At 41.8% G+C, this 19,600-nt stretch overlaps 1 protein-coding gene and 1 long non-coding RNA gene across 2 annotated transcripts in view; one reads left to right on the top strand and one right to left on the bottom strand.

Moving 5' to 3' along the window:
• On the top strand, nt 1-15,444 carry SNX18 (sorting nexin 18). Its single transcript, XM_080972683.1, has 2 exons — nt 1-2,259; nt 14,322-15,444. The coding sequence occupies exons 1-2, from the start codon at nt 576-578 to the stop codon at nt 14,573-14,575; spliced, it is 1,938 nt and encodes a 645-aa protein (XP_080828809.1). The 5' UTR covers nt 1-575; the 3' UTR covers nt 14,576-15,444.
• Nucleotides 15,148-19,600, bottom strand: part of LOC308458580 — a 22,663-nt gene continuing 18,210 nt past the window's right edge. Inside the window, exon 2 of the long non-coding RNA XR_013977579.1 lies at nt 15,148-16,309. This is a non-coding gene — a long non-coding RNA (uncharacterized lncRNA). The remainder of the gene's footprint in view (nt 16,310-19,600) is intronic.

Raw genomic sequence — 19,600 nt, forward strand, 5'->3', positions numbered from 1 at the left:
TCTGCGCTCGGCTCCCCAGCCCTTGCCTCTCGGCTCTGGATTAGCAAAACTGGCGACGTGGGACAATCCCCCGGGCCCGGCCCCTTCTACACACACACACACGCACTCACACAAACACGCGGGCGCGCGCGCGCACACTCCTCTCCCTCCCTCCCTCTGCCTTTCTCGCGCACACCCCTCCGCCCAGCCAGCCGACTCGGACGAGGTGAAGCGGGGACTCCAGCTGCTGGCGATACCAGTGACGGGGCTGCCTCGTCCCTCCTTCAGGCGCTGAGGGAGGGCAGCAGCCGACACGGCCTGCGAAAGAAAGGGAGGCGCTCCCGCCGCGTCCCAGAGAGAGAGGCTGAGAACTCGCAGGGGCGAATCGTGAGGAGAATAAAAGGGTCCCGGCGGGTGAGGCGGAGGAGACGCTGCTGCCTCCAGGCGAAGGGAGCAGCGCCGCCAGCCGAGTGGGCGGGCAGGACCTGCGGGCCGGGCGGCGGGGGGTTGGGGGGCGTGAGCTGCGTTTGGTTGGCGGCGCTGTGGGGCGGCCCGCCCGCGTCCCCCATCCCCGGCTGGGCGGCGGCGGCGGGACCATGGCGCTGCTGCGGGCCCGCGCGCTGTACGACTTCAAGTCGGAGAACCCGGGCGAGATCTCCCTGCGGGAGCACGAGGTGCTGAGCCTGTGCAGCGACCAGGAGATCGAGGGCTGGTTCGAGGGGGTCAACAGCCGCGGAGACCGGGGCCTCTTCCCGGCCTCCTACGTGCAGGTCATCCGAGCGCCCGTGGCCGAGCCCCCCGCGCCTCTGCCCGTGCCGGCCCCGGCCCGCTACGCCAATGTCCCCGGCGGAGGCTTCGAGCCCCTGGCGGCGGTGGTGGCGGCGACGTCGCCCGCCACAGCCTTCAGCAACCCTCCGCCGGCCCAGCAGCAGCACCACCATCACCACCACCAGCAGCAACACCAGCAGCTCCCTCCGCCGGCAGAGCCCTTCCAGCTGCTGCCTCCTCCACCGGCCACGTCGGGCTTCTCTTCCTTCCAAGCGGTGCCTCCCTCCTACGGAGGGTCCTCCTATCAGACCAGCCAAGGCAGCGACGACGACTGGGACGATGACTGGGACGACAGCTCAACGGTGGCGGACGAGCCGGGCGTCCTGGGCAGCTCGTACCCGGACTACGAAAATGCAGGGATGGGGGTTGGAGGCCCAGGTGGCTCCTCTGGCAGGTACCGCCTCTCCACCCGCTCCGACCTGTCGCTGAGCTCCCGGGGCAGCCAGCCCGGTGCTCACCTGCACCACCCGGCCGCCGGCGGCGCCAAGAGCTCAGCCACGGTGAGCCGCAACTTGAACCGCTTCTCCACTTTTGTGAAATCCGGCGGCGAGGCCTTCGTGCTCGGAGAGGCGTCGGGTTTTGTGAAGGATGGCGACAAGCTGTGTGTGGTGCTGGGCACCTACGGGCCCGAGTGGCAGGAGAACCCATACCCTTTCCAGTGCTCCATCGAAGACCCCACCAAGCAGACCAAATTCAAGGGCATGAAGAGCTACATCGCCTACAAGCTGGTGCCGAGCCACACTGGGCAGCAGGTGCACCGGCGCTACAAGCACTTTGACTGGCTCTACGGGCGCCTGGTGGAGAAGTTTCCGGTCATCTCGGTGCCGCATCTGCCGGAGAAGCAGGCCACGGGGCGCTTTGAGGAGGACTTCATCTCCAAACGCCGCAAAGGCCTGGCCTGGTGGATGGACCATATGTGTAGCCATCCGGTGCTTGCGCAGTGTGATGCCTTCCAGCATTTCCTCACCTGCCCGAGCACCGATGAGAAGGCCTGGAAGCAGGGCAAGCGGAAGGCTGAGAAGGACGAGATGGTGGGCGCTAACTTCTTCCTCACAATTAGCGTGCCTGCTGGTGGTCCTGCTGCTCTGGACCTGCAGGAGGTGGAAAGTAAAGTCGATGGCTTCAAGAGCTTCACCAAGAAGATGGATGACAGCACCATTCAGCTGAACCAGACAGTCAATGAGTTTGCTCGCAAGCAGGTTACTGGCTTCAAGAAGGAGTACCAGAAAGTGGGGCATTCCTTCAAGGGCCTCAGCCAAGCCTTTGAGATGGACCAGCAGGCTTTTTCAGTTGGCCTCAATCAGGCCATTGCCTTCACTGGGGAAGCTTATGATGCTATTGGTGAACTCTTTGCGGAGCAACCCAGACAGGACCTCGATCCTGTGATGGATTTGTTAGCTCTGTATCAAGGACATCTGGCCAATTTCCCAGACATAATCCATGTCCAGAAAGGTAATGTAGTTTTAACTATATCAGCTTACCTCTATCACCCAATTAAATTTGTATAATAGAAGTTAGACTTCTGAGTTATTGTAGTAAAATGTTCCAGAGGAGTATAGTATCCGTGTTTGTTGCATCAAAACTAAACAGTCCTGTAGCACCTCAAAGACGAATAATGAATGGCCACTGTGCTAATCTTGTACAGTATACACTTGACTTTTGTATGGAAATGTCATAAGTTCTGCCACCAGGATTACATTGCCTTTTGCCCCCCAATGTTTGCCTTTTTCTCCCCTTTGTACCAATATGCATATATAATGGACCAAGTTATTGAAGATAACCTCATGTCAAATTTGGTTCTAGATTTGATTTTAGGCCACAGTCCTTTGCACACCTACTGGGCATAAACTTCACTGGTTGCAGTACTTCTGAGTAAGCATTATAGGATTGGGCTATAAAGTTATTAAAGACTATGGCAGCATAAAATTGTTAGTCTTTAAGGTGGCACAATATGCTTATTTTTGGTAAAACACTGGAGACAATTCTGCCTCAGAAGTTAGCCTCTTCTGATAGGATTTATGGACTCAAGTTATTAAGGAAGTGCTGAATTTAAGGATGCTTGTTTTGAACCCTTAATGGTATGTTATTACCCTACTCTGCTCCCCCAAGCAGGAAACTATACTTGCCTATCATACTCAGGATTTGTGTTTGTTTGTAAAACAGGAGTGTAGTGAAGTACTGAGCAGTATTTTAAAAGAGTATACTTGTTTAATTGTGTCAGAGAGACCATTGCTTACTGTGTACCTTGTGAGTAGCTTCAGGTTTTTTTAACAAGGCGAAGTCAGCCACAGAACACTTTAATTAATTTCAAGCCACATATGAGTTGTTTGGATCATTAATTAAACGAACATTAATGTATCACAAAGGAGCTTTTTAGAAAAACAAATACACTCTCTGCTCTGTCTGGATTTAAGGTTCACATTAGGGATGGGGAGCCTGTGACCTTCCAAACATTGCCCAACTGCAACTTGCACCACTCCTAACCATTGGCCCTGCTGAGTACAGCTGATGCGAATTGGGAGTTGAACAACAAGCTGCAGGGCTGCAGGTTCTCAGTCCCTGTAAGATTTGGATGCTTGGGCTTTGTTCCCATAACCACTTTGTAAGATTTGGTCATAGATGTACAGCTATCTAGTACATAAGTAGTTAACATTTCCAGGGTGGATTTTCTTCAAAGGCATGTAGGATTCTCTTTGTTTCCTTGCACCTGGTTTTCTACTGATCTAATGTTTCTCTATTTTAGATTTTAGGCCAGTTTACATAAATGAAACCTAATACAATACAATTTAATACAATTCAGAGCTATGTGATGAGGTTTGACTTCCTCTGTACAGATACAGCTGTGAAGTTAGTACCCATTCTTGACAGTGTGTTCATCACCTTGGTGTCTAATTTCTCTGTGCAGCTCTAATCAGTTAATGTGTTCCACATATCAAGGGCCAAGGATAAAAATGTCAACCTTTGTGGTTATCACTCCAGTCAGGACTATTTTCATCCAGATAGAAAAACTTAATATAACAAAACACAGTGAAAAGAGAGGTGGGAATTTTCACATGACATTCAAATCTGTTGAGGTAGGTCTTCCAGGAATATACAATTATTCTTGAAATCAACTGTAACTTGAGTATTACATGCTAGGAGCCTATAAATACATTGCTAATAAATATTTTCAGCATTTGATGTTAGTGTATTGATAAATGCTCTCATGGTTGCATTTATATATTAATGCCAAATACATTGTAATCAATGCTGTTGACCTTAATAGAGGTTGACTTTTTTTGTCAATGGATTATAGTATGAGGTTTTCCAATTGTGTAAATGATGGATGATAAATTGTGACTTCTAAAAGATAATGACACTCTGAGAATACTATTAACCTACGTTTCACATTTGAACACTAATTTCTCACAGTAGTTGCAGCAAAATGCAAGTTGGACCATTAACATGCAAGTGCTTCATGATTCCTAATGATTCTTAATCTTTATATAGACAATTTTTCAAAAATTGCCATGTGAAGGAATACCTGCTTCCATCAGGTTATAGGCTATGTATTGCATTACAGTGCCATTCTTCAAACACATTTGAAATGCTGTCTGCACCTTCAGGGACAATGTGATTGCTGTGTGCCTTTACATTCGTGCTACAAGAAAGGACTTGGTGGATGCTATTCATTCACACTATCATCATAATTCAGAAAACATTTAAAATATGAAATCATACTAACATTTTCACTGTCATTTAAGTGCTTTTGCTTGGGGCGGTATTTGTAGCTGGATTATTGATTTAAATGCAAGTTATTTTACATGGATAGGGCTGAGGGTTTGTCTTATGAAGGAAAAAGAATAATGGATACCTGCCAGCTCTTGAAAAGATTGGCTTGTAAGTCAGCCCATTTGAGTAGAATTAATGTGTGCCATGGATTCATGTTGGCAGGCACTAAGTCAGTTAAAAATGGAAGTAGTTGTAGTGCAGATATTATCAAGCTGTTACTTGGCCACCTTACATGTATTACTTGTGTGCCTAAATACTGTAAATCAGCCTAGATGTAAACCCACTGCAGAGTTTTCTGCTGACATTATCTCAAGATGCAGTACCTTAGATTATGCCAGCATAACTTGTGCCCCTTCAAACTAAGCACAACCTACTGGCCATGTTTAGTGACCTGCCAGGTGTTTGACAAGGCCCTGCTTGATTCCCAACCAACAGGAGGTTAACTGAGATCTTGCTAGGCTAGTATACATGACTGGCGACCTACATTTGGCTTGCTGAGTCACAGATGATGCATGTCTGACCCACTTCCTCAATAATTTGTCCGCATTTTACAGTGTTTCACTCAAATCCTTACATAGCATGCTACAGCTTAAACAATTTCTCAAAAATATTTGTTTCATTTGCTAAGTATATAAGCCATATGCTGTTTATCAAAATGGAGTGTATATAGTGGATAATGCTCTGGAGTTGGAGATGAGAGGCTGAGAGTCTCTGCTCAGATTTGAGTTTACTTATTGACTTTGAGTAACTCCCATTATCTCTCTGCTTGCAGGGTTGTTGTGAGGATAAAATGGATTAAACCTATATACACTGCCCTGTGCCCTTCTAAAAGAAGGGTAGTGTGTAAATATAAAATAAATACAACCTGTAATAAAATCAGTAGAGCCTTTCATGACCACATAATTACTATTATTAGCAATAGTACTTATGTTGGGCAGAACTCAGTAAGCTCCTTGGTATTCCTGGGAGCAGTGAAACAAGTAGGAAGATGGCTAGAGTGCAAATGGTAGAAGACTTGAAGTGAATCTACAGTGTTAGAGCTCATTATTAAGTCTACTCGGTGTCTGTGATGACAGCAAAGAAGCTGTTATTTTCTAACACTGTTATAGATCCTCACATTACTGTCCGTTGGAGTTTTTTGGGATGGTGTGGGGCATTCTGCCCATCTGACGATACTAAACTCTTGGAGGTCCACTGTGATGGGTTTGCAAATTTAGCACAACCTAAAAAAACAAATCAAGGATAAAATTGCTGGCATCTACCATGGCTAGGACATCACAATTGAATTGAGTCAGTCACCACATAGGGGAGCAGTGTTCACCCTGTGCTATATGTGGTCCCATGTCTCCTGCAAGGACAGTTTTGTCACTTACAGGTGCTGCTTGATCCAGATTTGTCATTAGAAGTGCAAGTTGCTTTTAAGTTTTACCAACTTAGACTGGTATGCCAGCTGCAACCCTCTTTGTCCAGAGATAGCCTGGCCTCAGTTACCCATGCTCTAGTGACCTCCAAGTTGCACTACTCTAATGCACTACTCATATGTGGAGCTGCCTTTGAAGACAATACAGAACCTGCACTTAGTACAGGCAACCGGGGTAGAGTTCCTGGCCCTTGCGCATGTCTGCAGAGCATGCATAACCCACCCACCCCAGTTATGTCCCACTCCCGTTATGCCATTTTCCAAGTCCAAAATGACCCACTCATCAGCGGTCGCGTGCCAATTGAACACGTGCAAAATGGTTGCTGCCTGTACAAAAGTGGCTGGTAGCTCACTAACGGTTTGGGCATTATGAGCATTTTAGGCCAGCTATACTCCAGTCTATTTCTAGTGCAATTCAAAGTCCTGTACAAGTTTTGACCTGTGAAACCTTTTACACTTAGGAGCAGGGTTGAAGGATCACCCTTCTCCATATGTATCTGTGCATTAAGATGCTGTTGTGAGCAACTCTGTCCATAGTTTATGGGATATGACAGGTAGACCGTTTTTTGTGCAAGTTGTGAGGGTTAAAGGAAATGACACCAAGTGTCCAGGAGCTTCATTTACAACCCTCACTTATGTCTGCAATAGATGTGACTGGTCACAGGGTGTATCAGTATAGCTAGTTAAGCAAGTAAAAAGCTTTAAATGAATTTTTAAATGCCAGCTGTGGTGTGGGTGAAAGTGTTTATGTGGTTGCTGAAAATGGAGTATGGTAATAATTTATTTTAAGTTAGCATATTTCATCAAATCATTGATGAAATTTTGTATAGACTTGAGAAGCAAGCCATGCTTGCTCACATACACTACAGCACAATAGGAGGCATCTTAAAGGTTAATAGATAATGTGCTACTTTTTCTTCCAGTTATCCTGGTAGCCCATTCTTATAGATACAAACTCCATTAAAGACTAAAGTTGATTTAAAGCCCATGCTAAGCACTGTAATGTAGTTTAGACCAATGAAACATTCTCTCAGGGTTTAGCTTGCCAAAAGTGATGCACTGCCTGTGTGAAAATATTTCTGAGAACTTCCTTTTCATTCCACTCCCCACCCCACCCCACCCCTGCAATGTTATTAATGGAAGTGAGCAGCCTTCCTTATACCCACACAGCAAGGATGAATTCCCATCCGCAGTGCCACATGTGTGGACCCTCCTACTCTTCTCTTTACCAACTAAGGGAGGGTGGGGAGTGGAAGCTGGATCTCTCATCTATTTAGTAGCAGGCAGAAGGCACACAAATATGGCTCTCATTGATTTTGTGCCATAGCTCCTGTTCTCTGACATAAGCACAGGGGGCATTGACAAGCATATATCATGGCTGGCTAGAAAGCTAAACTAAAATTTACAAACTTTTGAGAATGATGCATTGGTCCTTTTGTGTGTAGTGAAAAAGCTGAAAAAAATACTGTTCTAACATTTCACAAGAAAGTATCCATTAACATTTGATGTATTGGGGTGAAACACTTTCCCAAAGTCTGGTAAGCTTCTCAACTGCACAATACTATGCATGTGTACTCAGAAGTAAGTTAAGTGAAGTTACTCTCATGGTAAATACTGGATTGTCACCTAAGTTACTCATAATGAACCGCCCTGAGACCCCCAGGTGTAGGAAGGTATAAATTCAATTAATAATAATAATAATAATAAATTATTTATTTAGAGCATTTATGCCTCGCTCTTGAGCCAAAAAGGCTTCCAGAGCAGCTCACATATGGTCAGTTAAAGCAGACGTGAACTCCTGAAATGTTCATTTTTGTGAGTTTTTATTATGTACCAAAATAATTTGCATTGAGGGAAATTGTTAGATTTTTCACCTTGTAAGTCAATTGCAGTAGTTTGAACATTGAAAAACATGGAAATCTAAACATGATGAGTACCTTGATAATGATTTCAATCAATTTGCACTAAGCACTTCTAACTTCGACTGGTGTTTGGTTTCAAACTGGCTCTCTAGGGATTTAGGCAGAAATTTTTCCCAGCTCTGCTTTGCCAACTAGAGAGGCTGTAAATTCAGTTTGCACCACCACACATGGAAAGCATAAAAGCACAAAAGGATTAACAGGTTGCCCATCACAATCCACTGGGGTGAAACAAGCTGCAAGTCCAGTTGAATAAGTACATTTCTGCTACTGGGCCTACGAAAGCCTTGTGTGTCAATTTTGAAATAGCTGAAGTTCCTAATGATTGTTTCCCACAGGCATTGTTTCTTTCTATGTAACTACGAGTCAGGTTCCTTAAGCATTTGTACCTGTTCTTGCCTGGAGTGTAGTTTTGTAAGTAGTGGACTAGGATGTGTGATGGTATTGCAGAGAAGGAAAGGGGTTTCTTCATAAGTGGTAACATGAAAGTGTTTCCTTATTTCAGCCAGAAACCACCACCTACAACTTTATTGGGAAATACATTTACAATTCCTACTGCATGTCTGTTTAAAAAAACAACAACCTGTCAGCCAAATTCTTAACTGTCTGTTACTAAAGCTGGAACATATGTTGAAGCAACTGATAATTTAAAAAGTTCAACCAGTGTGACATTTTGCCAGAGTTGAAAGATAATGAATTTCATGGATCAGGTTTCAGCACAAAAGTGGAAACCTCTGATCTGAATTTTCATCCACAGAACCTGACTGCAAACTCGAGTTTTGTTTGATGCAAGGCTGTTGTTCTACATCTGCCTTCAGATTTATGCAGATAATGTGTCCCACACTAATTTCAATCATCAGGAGGCAAAACAAACTACAAAAGCACTTATACTGAATGGCTTTCTTTAAGGAGCAAGTAATCTGGCCCCTACTTTGTAACATCAAAGACCATTATTTTCTTTGCTGCCTGAAAGCTCCGGTTGGTGGCCAGTATCTAGAGGAGTGAGCACACACAGAAACTGATGTCATAACTGCACTGTAAAAGCTCAGAAAGCAGTTGGGGATTGCACAAGAGCAGTTTAAAAGGGATCTTGGGGCAAGGGTGGGGATACTGTATACAGGCACACCAGTGACAATGCCCTTTGGGGGATTTGGTACTGGGGGAGGTAAAGAAAAACTCCCACTGGTGTGTGTACACTATTGGTCAAATTACTGGTATTCTCAAACCAGACTACATTCTTTAATAAATACAGAATATGCACACTGATCTTTGAACTCTCATGGGTTTTAAGGAGTACTTTCTGAATTCTGTGATGAAAGGGTTTTGAAGTAGAAGTGCTACAATAAAAGCAACTTGGTGGATACCCCAAATAGCTGCACCCTCCACTGATTTTAGCTTTCCATTCTCAAGCTTGTACATTTAAAAACTTGCATTGACAGGATAAAAAATTTAGGATGGTGTTTGTTCCAAAAGTTAAAATAGAAACACAGGGGGTTTTTAACTAGCTCCCTTACACTGCTGCATATGCCCATGGCAGTCTAAACTGTCCACTATAGCAGTATTTGCAATGTGTCACTCTGAGTTTTTTATATTTTAAAATTTGCTGAATAAGAAAGAAGGGTATTTGTGTTTTAAAGGGGGGGGGGAATAAAAATCTCTAAGAAAAAATAACATTGTAGCAAATAGAGGTTGATAACTATTCTGTGACTTTTCACTTCCATTTCAACTTCTATGAATGAGTGACTCTAAAAATGCTGTAAAGTTAGGATGATAAAGTACATTGTATGAGTAGATTCAGCATGACATAACCCTCCTCTCTTCCCTTCCCAGCTGCTCCCATCCCCACCTATATCCCTTCTACAGGGTCCCCCAAACCTAGATCACATAGTGGGTGGGGAAGGGGAACTCCTGTTGTGCAAGCAAATCTGCTTCGCAAGTGGTCCGGCACAGTTGGGTGTCACCCATTGTCATTAATGATATCCTTTTGAAACTTCCCAATTCCCATTCCTTTAAAAAAAAAAAAAAAAAAGGAAGGATGGATGGATGGAAGGAAGGAAGGAAAAAGCTAATGTTGAGTTGCAACTTCATTTTTATAAGCCTACTTGTTTTGAGTTAAGGTAACCATCTTGCCACAAAACCTGTATGAGTCATAGTGTTCTGTAAGTTGGCATGGATAGTCTCAGTGAACACAATAGGACTATTGCTCTTTATGATTCAGCTGGCTGGGATACTGCAGAAGCACCAGAATTTTCTATTCAATAATACTAAGTGCAGCATCTGAATTGTTGTGAGGGTGAATGGGCATTCCCCAGCCTGGTGCCTTCTAGATGTTGTTGGATTCTAACCTCCATCAGCACCAGCTGGAATGTCAAATTGTCACAGATGACAAAAGTTGTACTCCCAACAACTAGAGGGGACCAGGTTGGGGAAGGCTGTGGTAGACCATTAGAGACTGTCACTTTTAGCATATTTTTTTCACAGTGTAGTGGCTAACTGGAAGTGTGATTTCAAAGTGATTTGGTCTTTGATCTTAACCCCTTTAATGTTAAGTAAATGAAAATTTGACTTCACAGCTTTGATTCCATTTCCAGTTGTGTTAACTGTATTTCTGCATTAAGTAAAGTGTGTGATTTGTATAGCAGTATTCAGTGTTTTTAATCTAGAACCATAAATGTTCTTCCTTTGGTTTAAAGGAATGTTTAAAGATTCTAAATGAAGGTGGCTAATTTTGCCTGCTTTGACCTAGGATTTTAAAGTTTGTCATATAAAATTGCTGCACAGCAGGGAAGAGGAACCTGTGGCTTTCCAGATGTTGCTGGATTACAGCTCCCATCATCCTTGATCCCTAGCCATGCCTACTAGGGCAAATGGCAGATGAAATCCAACATTTGGAGGGGCACAGGTTGCCTAACACTGTTTGGTCCAAATCATAACCTGTTGTATCTAGCCTATTCCACTATATAGATTAGAGATTCTTACTAGTGGGGGTTCTCCATCAAATAATTATTGTTTTAAATTTTTTAATAAGTAAGTATTCATAACTTGAGGTAAGATTAGTACATATCTTCAGCTGGTGTGCCTACACATGCACCTGCATTTTGCTTTTACATAGTTTGATTTAGAATTCAGGAAGAGAAGCTCTTTACTATATATTTTTTAACATTCAGTGACTTCCATGCCTGATGGAGAACAAACAGAATTGCACAGAGTCCTCTTCAAATTGTTCCTTGAGGCAGGTGTCCTACTCTGCAATCCATTAAGAGTCCTGCAGCTTGTGATTTGCATCTAGTGATGTTAAAATCAGATTTATGAAACAGATCATTTTGGGGCCAGAACATATACTTGTTTCTACTCTTGACTGCCATAAGAAAGTTTTTGCTGGGATTGGTAGAGAGTTTATAGTACACAGAAGTAGTACTCTCCAGCCTGTAAGTGCTGGTAACCAGGTTATGTCACCTCAACCAGCCTACAGGAAATATACTAACATTCTTGATTTATGTATTTTTAAAATGTAGCAATTTTATTTGCAAGTTCAAAAGCTTATTTAATGATTCTGTTAGTTCCTCCTTCAGATCCACTGTCAGTTGGCATGGCACTGCTACGGTATATTTATTAGGACTTTTGTTTTTATGTTTCTAATGAAAAGCCAGCCAAAACATTTTTAGTTCCTACAGCAATACAGCCAAGCCTTATCCAGGTCTGAAAACTATTAGAAGTATTATTTACAGGATCAAGTAAGCCAGAAAACAAGAAAAGATGTTAGTTTTTATTTATTTAAAAAGAGAACTGCTGTTAAGAATAATACATCTTGAAATACTTAAAACAGAACACTGCTTGCAACAGCCAAGGGGAAACGGGAATGTCATGAGGCCAAGAGAAGGCATTTTTAGCCAATTGCATCATTTCTTCTTGTGCATGTAGAAGCTTCATTGTAGCCTATGCTGCTCTACTATGATCATATAGCTGAGTCTTGGCTGTGTATACATCATGTAGCCTCACTTTTTGCAAGCAGGTGGTCCATGATCCATGATGGAATACTATTGCAGGCTTAAGTTAGTTGGTAGAGTTCTGATAAAATCCTCATCGTTTCAGTTCGTAAGTTTTATTCATTTTGTGTGCCAGTGCAGGGTACGTATGGCCATAAGCTTGCATTGTTTATCCTAGCTGAAGTATTCTCTCATTACTTGTACATATTGTGCATAAACAATTGGAAAGGCATGTCTACTACTTAAAATGAAAAAGGTTCAAAACAAACAAGGCTTACTCTTTGTCTGACAACAACCAGATGTTGTATGTACGTCAAACTTAGCCTAAATCTGTTTTACTAGTTAAACAAACATTTTTATTCAGGGAGATGGCTCACCTTTTGTGTTAATCGGATTTTGAAGTTCTGGTCCACAATTGTTTTGAAAATGTGCAACTAAAGCAGTCAAGTGACTTGAAATTATACATCTCTCAGTAATGTCTTGCTAAAGATCCTGTGAGTTCTCTGTGACTCAGTGTGACTCAGAAGTGGTAATGGAAAATATGCAAGTGATATCTAACCCATTCATCCATTGTCTGTTTGCTTTTTTTGAATATACCTTACAGATTTAGGACTCTTCTTTGTTTGCCAGACCTAGCTAGTTCATTATTTCATTTGTTCATTCATTCATTCATTATATTTATGTTTTGGTCCTATCATTCCAGTAAGGTAGTAGTTTTCAGACTGTTCTGGTACCTCAGGACCCTGGGGTTCCTTCCAAGTTTAGGCTTCTCAGTGCGAAAATCAATAATGGCAAAGTTCCCTGGAAAGCAACTTTCCACCATAATTGTTTTCCCCCTTTTATGTATACCCCTAGGGGAGTATTGAGTGTGTTTCCAAATGCACTCTTGAGAATTGTCAATGTACTTTGAACTCGCTGTGCATAGGAGAACATGCTCTAGAATCCCTTGCAATTTGGAAGTGTTCTTCAGCAGATAAATTGGTGCGGAAAGGATTCTAAAAGCTTTAAAATAAGTGCTCTAAAACTGGATTTGGCGTGCATGTGGTTCTCACATGTTTTCAGGAAGTGGCTTAGGCCAATCTGGTGGCAGCTGCATCCTTTTTGAACCAAGCTGGCCAAATCACCCTTGTATAGAGCTGCCAGTTAAAATCCTACTGTAGCTACTTACTTTACAAAAAGAAAACAAAAGTTTTAGCATGGGACTTACTTGACCACAGAGGTAGATAGTTGCTTAAGGGTCCCCATTTCAAGGGGTATTTGCCACAATGGTCTCTCCCCCTGACCTCAGCATATCTGATGCTGTCAGCATTCTCCACAATTCTCTGTGAGGATATACAACCTTCTGGGACACTGTTGATATGAGGTTGCCTGTGTCTTTTCCCACCCAAGGTGTTGAAAAGAAAACTTGAGCCACACCTGGGCAGAACTTTGTGAAGTGTACACCATTTGGAAATGTACAAATTCCGTTGCAACAAACAAAAATATGTTTGCAATGTATTGAACATTTAACCTCTTTTATGCTTTTTTTATCTGAAAGTTTTACAAGAGGGTTGTATGTAAGTTATGGGGACAATTCTAAAGTCTGTTTTTGCCTTTTAATTACTTAGATTGCTGTGAAATTACAACTGGAATCTAGAAGTTTGTAGAATTGGATCTGTCTTATTTAGTTGAGCAGTGGCTATAAATTCAGGCTTGTTGGGCTGAAAGTCTTACAGAAACACAGAATTGTGGGAATAGTAGTCTCACTTCCTTGCTCACTTTCTGTGGCCACACTGAGCACTCCAGAATTCACATATCTTCATTAAACTTGTTTATAATATTACTTTTCATGAAATGAACAGAGCTGAATTAACAATCAGGAGCTCTTCTTCACCTTTCACTTCTGGTTTACCCCTGAATGTGAAAATGTAATATATATGTTAAAGGTGTTACCTTAGGATAATGTCATCAACTATTAACCTGCAATCATGCAGAAGAAAAGCTATGATCACCCTTGAGTTCAGTCATCTCTTGTATTTTGCAGCAAAGTGATGTAAGTATGGTACATAGTACTGGTGATCTGAAATGCATATTCTAGGTGGAGTTTGCTTACAGCAAACAATTGTAAGCTGACTTGTAGGGTGAGGTAAATATTTCAGCCCAAGACAGCTTACAATTGATCTTTTAAAAAAAGGATTTCAAAACCGTGTCTAGGTATGGTAAGCACTTTGGTGCTACGTTCAGAATGCACACTGGATATACTATGATGTATTGCAGAGAGAATCTCTTAATCAAAGGTTTTATTATGTCCTAGAATATAGGAATAATTTCAGAATTTTTTAGACTGTGAACAGCAAGCGTAATTAGCAGTATAGCTTTTAATTAGACTTGTTCCAGTCATCTTTTAATTCCAGTATATCTTTTTTGTTCATTATGCAGGAGCCCTTACCAAAGTGAAGGAAAGTAAGCGGCATGTAGAAGAAGGGAAGATGGAGGTTCAGAAAGCCGATGGCATTCAGGATCGTTGTAACATTATTTCTTTTGCCACCCTGGCAGAAATTCACCATTTTCACAAAATTCGAGTGAGAGACTTCAAATCACAAATGCAGCATTTCTTACAACAGCAAATACTTTTTTTCCAAAAAGTGACACAGAAGTTAGAAGAAGCTCTTCACAAGTATGACAGTGTTTAATATGCTTAATTCTTGGACTTTAAATAATGGATATTTCTAAGCTTGTGGATGGAATGAACAACGGATACAAACTCCACACTCGTATCTCCTGACACCTTTTGGGATGGTGTACAAGGATGATTTTGTAATATGTTCTGGAGTCCAACTGAACCTAAAATTGCCTAAGGAGGACATAATTATGCCTATATAGTGGAGACTGTACTACACATTGTAACTAAGTTATACTCAAAATGCCTACACTACCATTGTAATGTTTTTGAAATAATGATTATACTATTTGCCTTACTGCTTTTTTGAAATACGGTATTTTAGTGCATAATATGCTGTAGACCTCAAAACCTTTTGGGTCTTTAAGGAAGTTGGTTAGATAAAAGCCTGCTTCAGATGCCTTTTTAAAATTCTCTTCGGTATGAATTTTTAAATTCAGCCAATTCTCTGTTTACAAATTCCTGTTAGAGCAGCTATGCGATTTTGTGCCTTTAGAATTACAGTTTTTCATTATTATTATTTTCTAGTAAACCACATTTCTATGACTGATTGAATGAAGGGTTGGCACCTCTGATAGGGCCTGATTTCAAACCTCACAGTGACTGAAAAATAACTTGTCATGTAACTTGCACACCTAGGTATTATGATAATTTTTGGCTGGAAAAAACCCAGGATTTAAAATCATTTTAGACTTTGTGCTGATTAAAAATACTATTTATTATTTGTATCAGAATCTTAAATCTACAAGCAAGAAATCAGCACTGCTGTATTTCCTTTATTAACATGACAACGTAAAATATTTCACTGTAACATGTCTTTGAATAGAAACTTTGGACCACTTATCTAATAAAAGAATACTGAAGTATATCAGTGGGATAAGAGCAGAGGATCAGTGGCTCATATTTGTATGTATGTATTGTTTGTGAGAATTGCTTAGCGTGGCAGCTGATTTATTTGGTTATAAACCTGGTGTTACATTGTCAACTGAAACTTGCAGATCACAATTTGCCAGTGCGGCCAAACCAGTCACACTATCCTAAAACTGCCTCTGTAGGAGTGTGCTTTGTGGCATAATATGCCTTGGCTATCTGCAATATCAGCAGCGGCATTGTAGTGTGCCTAAGGACTTACCTAAGCCCCACAATTAATTTTTTAAAAAAATAGTTCCCCTAATTGTAATTTCTTAAGTCAATAACAATAATTTTGAAATACTGTCTTTATCCTATAGGTCTGTTTCCTTTTAATGTAATTAACTAACCCACAGAAGGACCCAACTGGTTCGGCAAGCCAAAGGGGCTTTGGATTTTAGTTCCTTAAATAACAACCACTTGTACAGAAACAAACAAACAAACACCAGCAACTCCTTTAATCAGTTTTAAAAGTAGGTCTGCTGCAAACAAAAAAGAAAACAAAAATCCTTGTGGTTGTGTGGCCCCATACATTCATAGGACAAGCTTACTTTCAGCTTTAAAGCAACTGCTAATATGGAACTTTGCAACTCTAGTAGCACAGGTGTGGGAACAATATCACCCATACAAGAAAATTTACCAGGTTCTTTCTCTTATTAACTACATTTTTTATGTATGTGCATGTTGTATAAAGGGGAGAGGGAGAGAGAGAGTGAGTAATGGCAATTCATCATGTTGACATAACAAAAGTCAAGCTTGTAAGTTTTGCTGTAAGATGAGATAGTAGTTGTTCCATGGCACTAGTCTTCCTGGTTTCGCTGTTTTGTTGTTTCATTTCCTGGTTTTAATCAAAGAAGGGGGAAAATGCAGTCAAAAGACAAATTCCCCATCTAATCACACAATGGGGTTACCTACTAAGTCTGATGATTTAAAGTAAAGAAATAATGTGAGTACTTCCGTAAGTATTTGTGCATTGTGCTTTATCATATTTTTACTTCCAAACTATGCTAGAGTATCTTGAAACAAATCTATGTGACATTGTACATCCTACTGTACATAGGATACCTTGACTACTAGGAATTTGTCCTGTGACCAACAAGCTGAGGATGAAGCACAGCCTTTGAACCTACCATGCTCAGGCATGCATACTAGGTTTGTGGGGCATTTTTCTTTGGTCTTGTGGATTTTTTATTTGCCGAGGAAGGTTCTTTAATTCCTTATGCAACAATCCTTCAGCTTCTGGCTCTTTTATTGGACACTTATCCAGCGTATATTATGTTTGTATTTCATCACTGTTTTTCGTGGATTCATCACGGATACAGGGAAAAGGTGAAGAAAATTAACTTCTAATGCTAAACTGATGTGCGGACTCCAAAGCTTTAGTCTTGCTTCCCCCCCCCCCGAACAGATTATGGGGCAATCTAGTTTACTAGGAGTGCATGTCTTTCAGATGTTTAGCAGGCCTGCCATTACACAGAGCAGGCCAAAGTTGCTGTGATGTGTGAAGATGGTGCACAAATCAACCTCTGTATATTTTTATTTATAACAACCATTTTATATGCCATCATTTTGGGCACAACTCAACATTATAAAAACATCATAAGATCAACAACCAAAGCTAGTAAAGGCATCAGTAGCAGCAGCATTAACTGCCACTAAAACCCTTTAACCTTAAGCATAATAAAACATAGGCGAGACTAAAATAAACATAAGAGCCCTGCTTGATCAGACCAAAGGTCTATCTTGTTGAGCATCCTTTTCTCAAATTGACTAGTCAGATACCTATGGGCCACATGCAACTTTAGAGCAACAGCTCTCTTCCCCACTTAGGAATCAACTGGTATACAGTATATTGCCTCTGACAGTGGAGGTAGAGCATAGCAATTGTGGCTCATATCCATTAATGAATTTGTCTTCTACATCTTGTGGAAGCAAAATTCATAATTTAACTGAGTTGTGAGAAAAAGTTCTCTGAAAAGATTCTGATACAAAGACAACCAGTCCTTAAATGACAATTCTTTAAAACTGGTATACAATTATGCAGCGTTGAGGGTCAGTATTCCTCAGGTATTCCTCAGAACCTCTGCTTCGTTCTCCAGTGTCCACGACAGACATGTTTGCACCGTCATTTAAGTGGGAACACATTATTTTCAGCTGAAAAGAGATTCCTTCCATGAGATCTGCAGACACAGTGAAAGAGGCCTGAAGAACAGGTTTGAAGGGACTTTAGCAGCATTCCCTCTGCATAAAAACTCAGGGCTTTCCCCCACTCTCCTTTGAACTTTCCTTGTGATAAAGGCCAAGCAAATAGATTGTTCCATGAGTTATGTATGCATATGGGGCATTGAGTAACACTGTGGCTTTCATTTTAGTAAGTGTTGTCACTGGATCTTCCCAGCAAATTTAGGATGATAGTCAGATTTTAAAAACCCAAGGGAAGGGGAGTGAACATGTAACTTAGCTTAGGGATAACTGTTCATATGGTTGCATTCCGCAACTTGTTACTGTTTTCAATGGAATGTTTTCCATTGCCAGTGACCACAAGTTAACTGTTGCTTGGAACTTCTTGTTTCTTTTAATGGGAAATGGGTAACTTTTCATGTTGAGCTGCTTCTCTCCCTAAACACTGAATGATACAGTGGTACCTCAGGTTACAAATGCTTCAGGTTACAGATGCTTCAGGTTACAGACTCCGCTAACCCAGAAATAGTACCTTGGGTTAAGAACTTTGCTTCAGGATGAGAACAGAAATTGCGCTGCAGCAGCAGCGGCAGGCCCCATTAGCTAAAGTGGTGCCTCAGGTTAAGAACAGTTTCAGGCTAAGAACGGACCTCCAGAACAAATTAAGTTCTTAACCCGAGGTACCACTGTACCGTGCTAAGAACAGATGTGGCTTCTTAAGTACACTGAAGTGTGCCTATACGATTTGCTTTGCTGAATTCAGTGCATGGTTGTGCTGTGTCCACAGCTTATGGTAGGGGACAGACTGGATTTCAGACAGTTGTGTTTATATCTTTTTAGTGGACTGACCTGCTACAATGCTATAGCAAGCCCTTGAGTCTTTCGGAAGACTCATTCACACATTACACTGAACACAGGTACAATCTGTACAGATGTATGAGTGTTCGTGTGTAAGAGAATATACTTGTTGATTTTCACAGATCAGCTGGTGGGTACATAGGTATGCAAACTGTACATTTGGTAAAGGTTACATGTGAATAACTACAAGTGCACAGCTCAGATGTCAGTATACACAGGTACACAGATTGTACGATGGTTGGATGTAACGTGAACACCCCTGAAGACATCTTTATTCTAATGTAATCGGGGTGGCAGGAGATAGTGACCAAGTGGAATTGAACTCCCTGCACATCAGAATTAAAGTAAATAACAAATCCACAAGACCAAAGAAAAATACCCCCCAGACCAGTTATCATTCTCACATTTTGCCCTGTCTTATCTTGGAACATCCTCCTTCAAATGGATGGGCACATTTAAAACACATTTATGGTTTGTTTCAATACACGAAGAAGAAGAAGAGGAGGAGGAGGAGGAGGAGGAAGAAGAGTTTGGATTTGATATCCCACCTTTCACTCCCCTTAAGGAGTCTCAAAGCGGCTAATAATCTCCTTTCCCTTCCTCCCGCACAACAAACATTCTATGAGGTGAGTGAGGCTGAGAGACTTCAAAGAAGTGTGACTAGCCCAAGGTCACCCAACAGCTGCATGTGGAGAAGCAGGGAAGCAAACCTGGTTCACCAGATTACGAGTCCACTGCTCTTAACCACTACACCACGCTGGCACTATAGCCAAAGTAACTCTGATCTTTGGACATCTGTGACATCACAGCAGCAATGGCCAGTGAACTAGAAGTTAATGAGCAGCATTTGCTCACTCCAGATTTTGTCTTTTGGGAGTTTCTGGTTGTTTTTCGGCAGTGGCAAAATTGCTGTGTTTGTTTTGGTCTTTTTTGCTTTTGTAATTTTTCACACTTTGTGCTTTAATTTGACATCTCCGTATCTGGTGGCAGCAGCCACAGCTTGCCCTTATGACTGTGGGTGCCTGGGGCCACATGCCATCACTGGGACATGTGCTCATGCTACCTCAGCACTTTGTGGGTGTCTTGTCCC

The sequence above is a fragment of the Podarcis pityusensis genome, assembly GCF_964106645.2.
Source record: "Podarcis pityusensis genome assembly, chromosome: 11".
NCBI lineage: Eukaryota > Metazoa > Chordata > Lepidosauria > Squamata > Lacertidae > Podarcis > Podarcis pityusensis.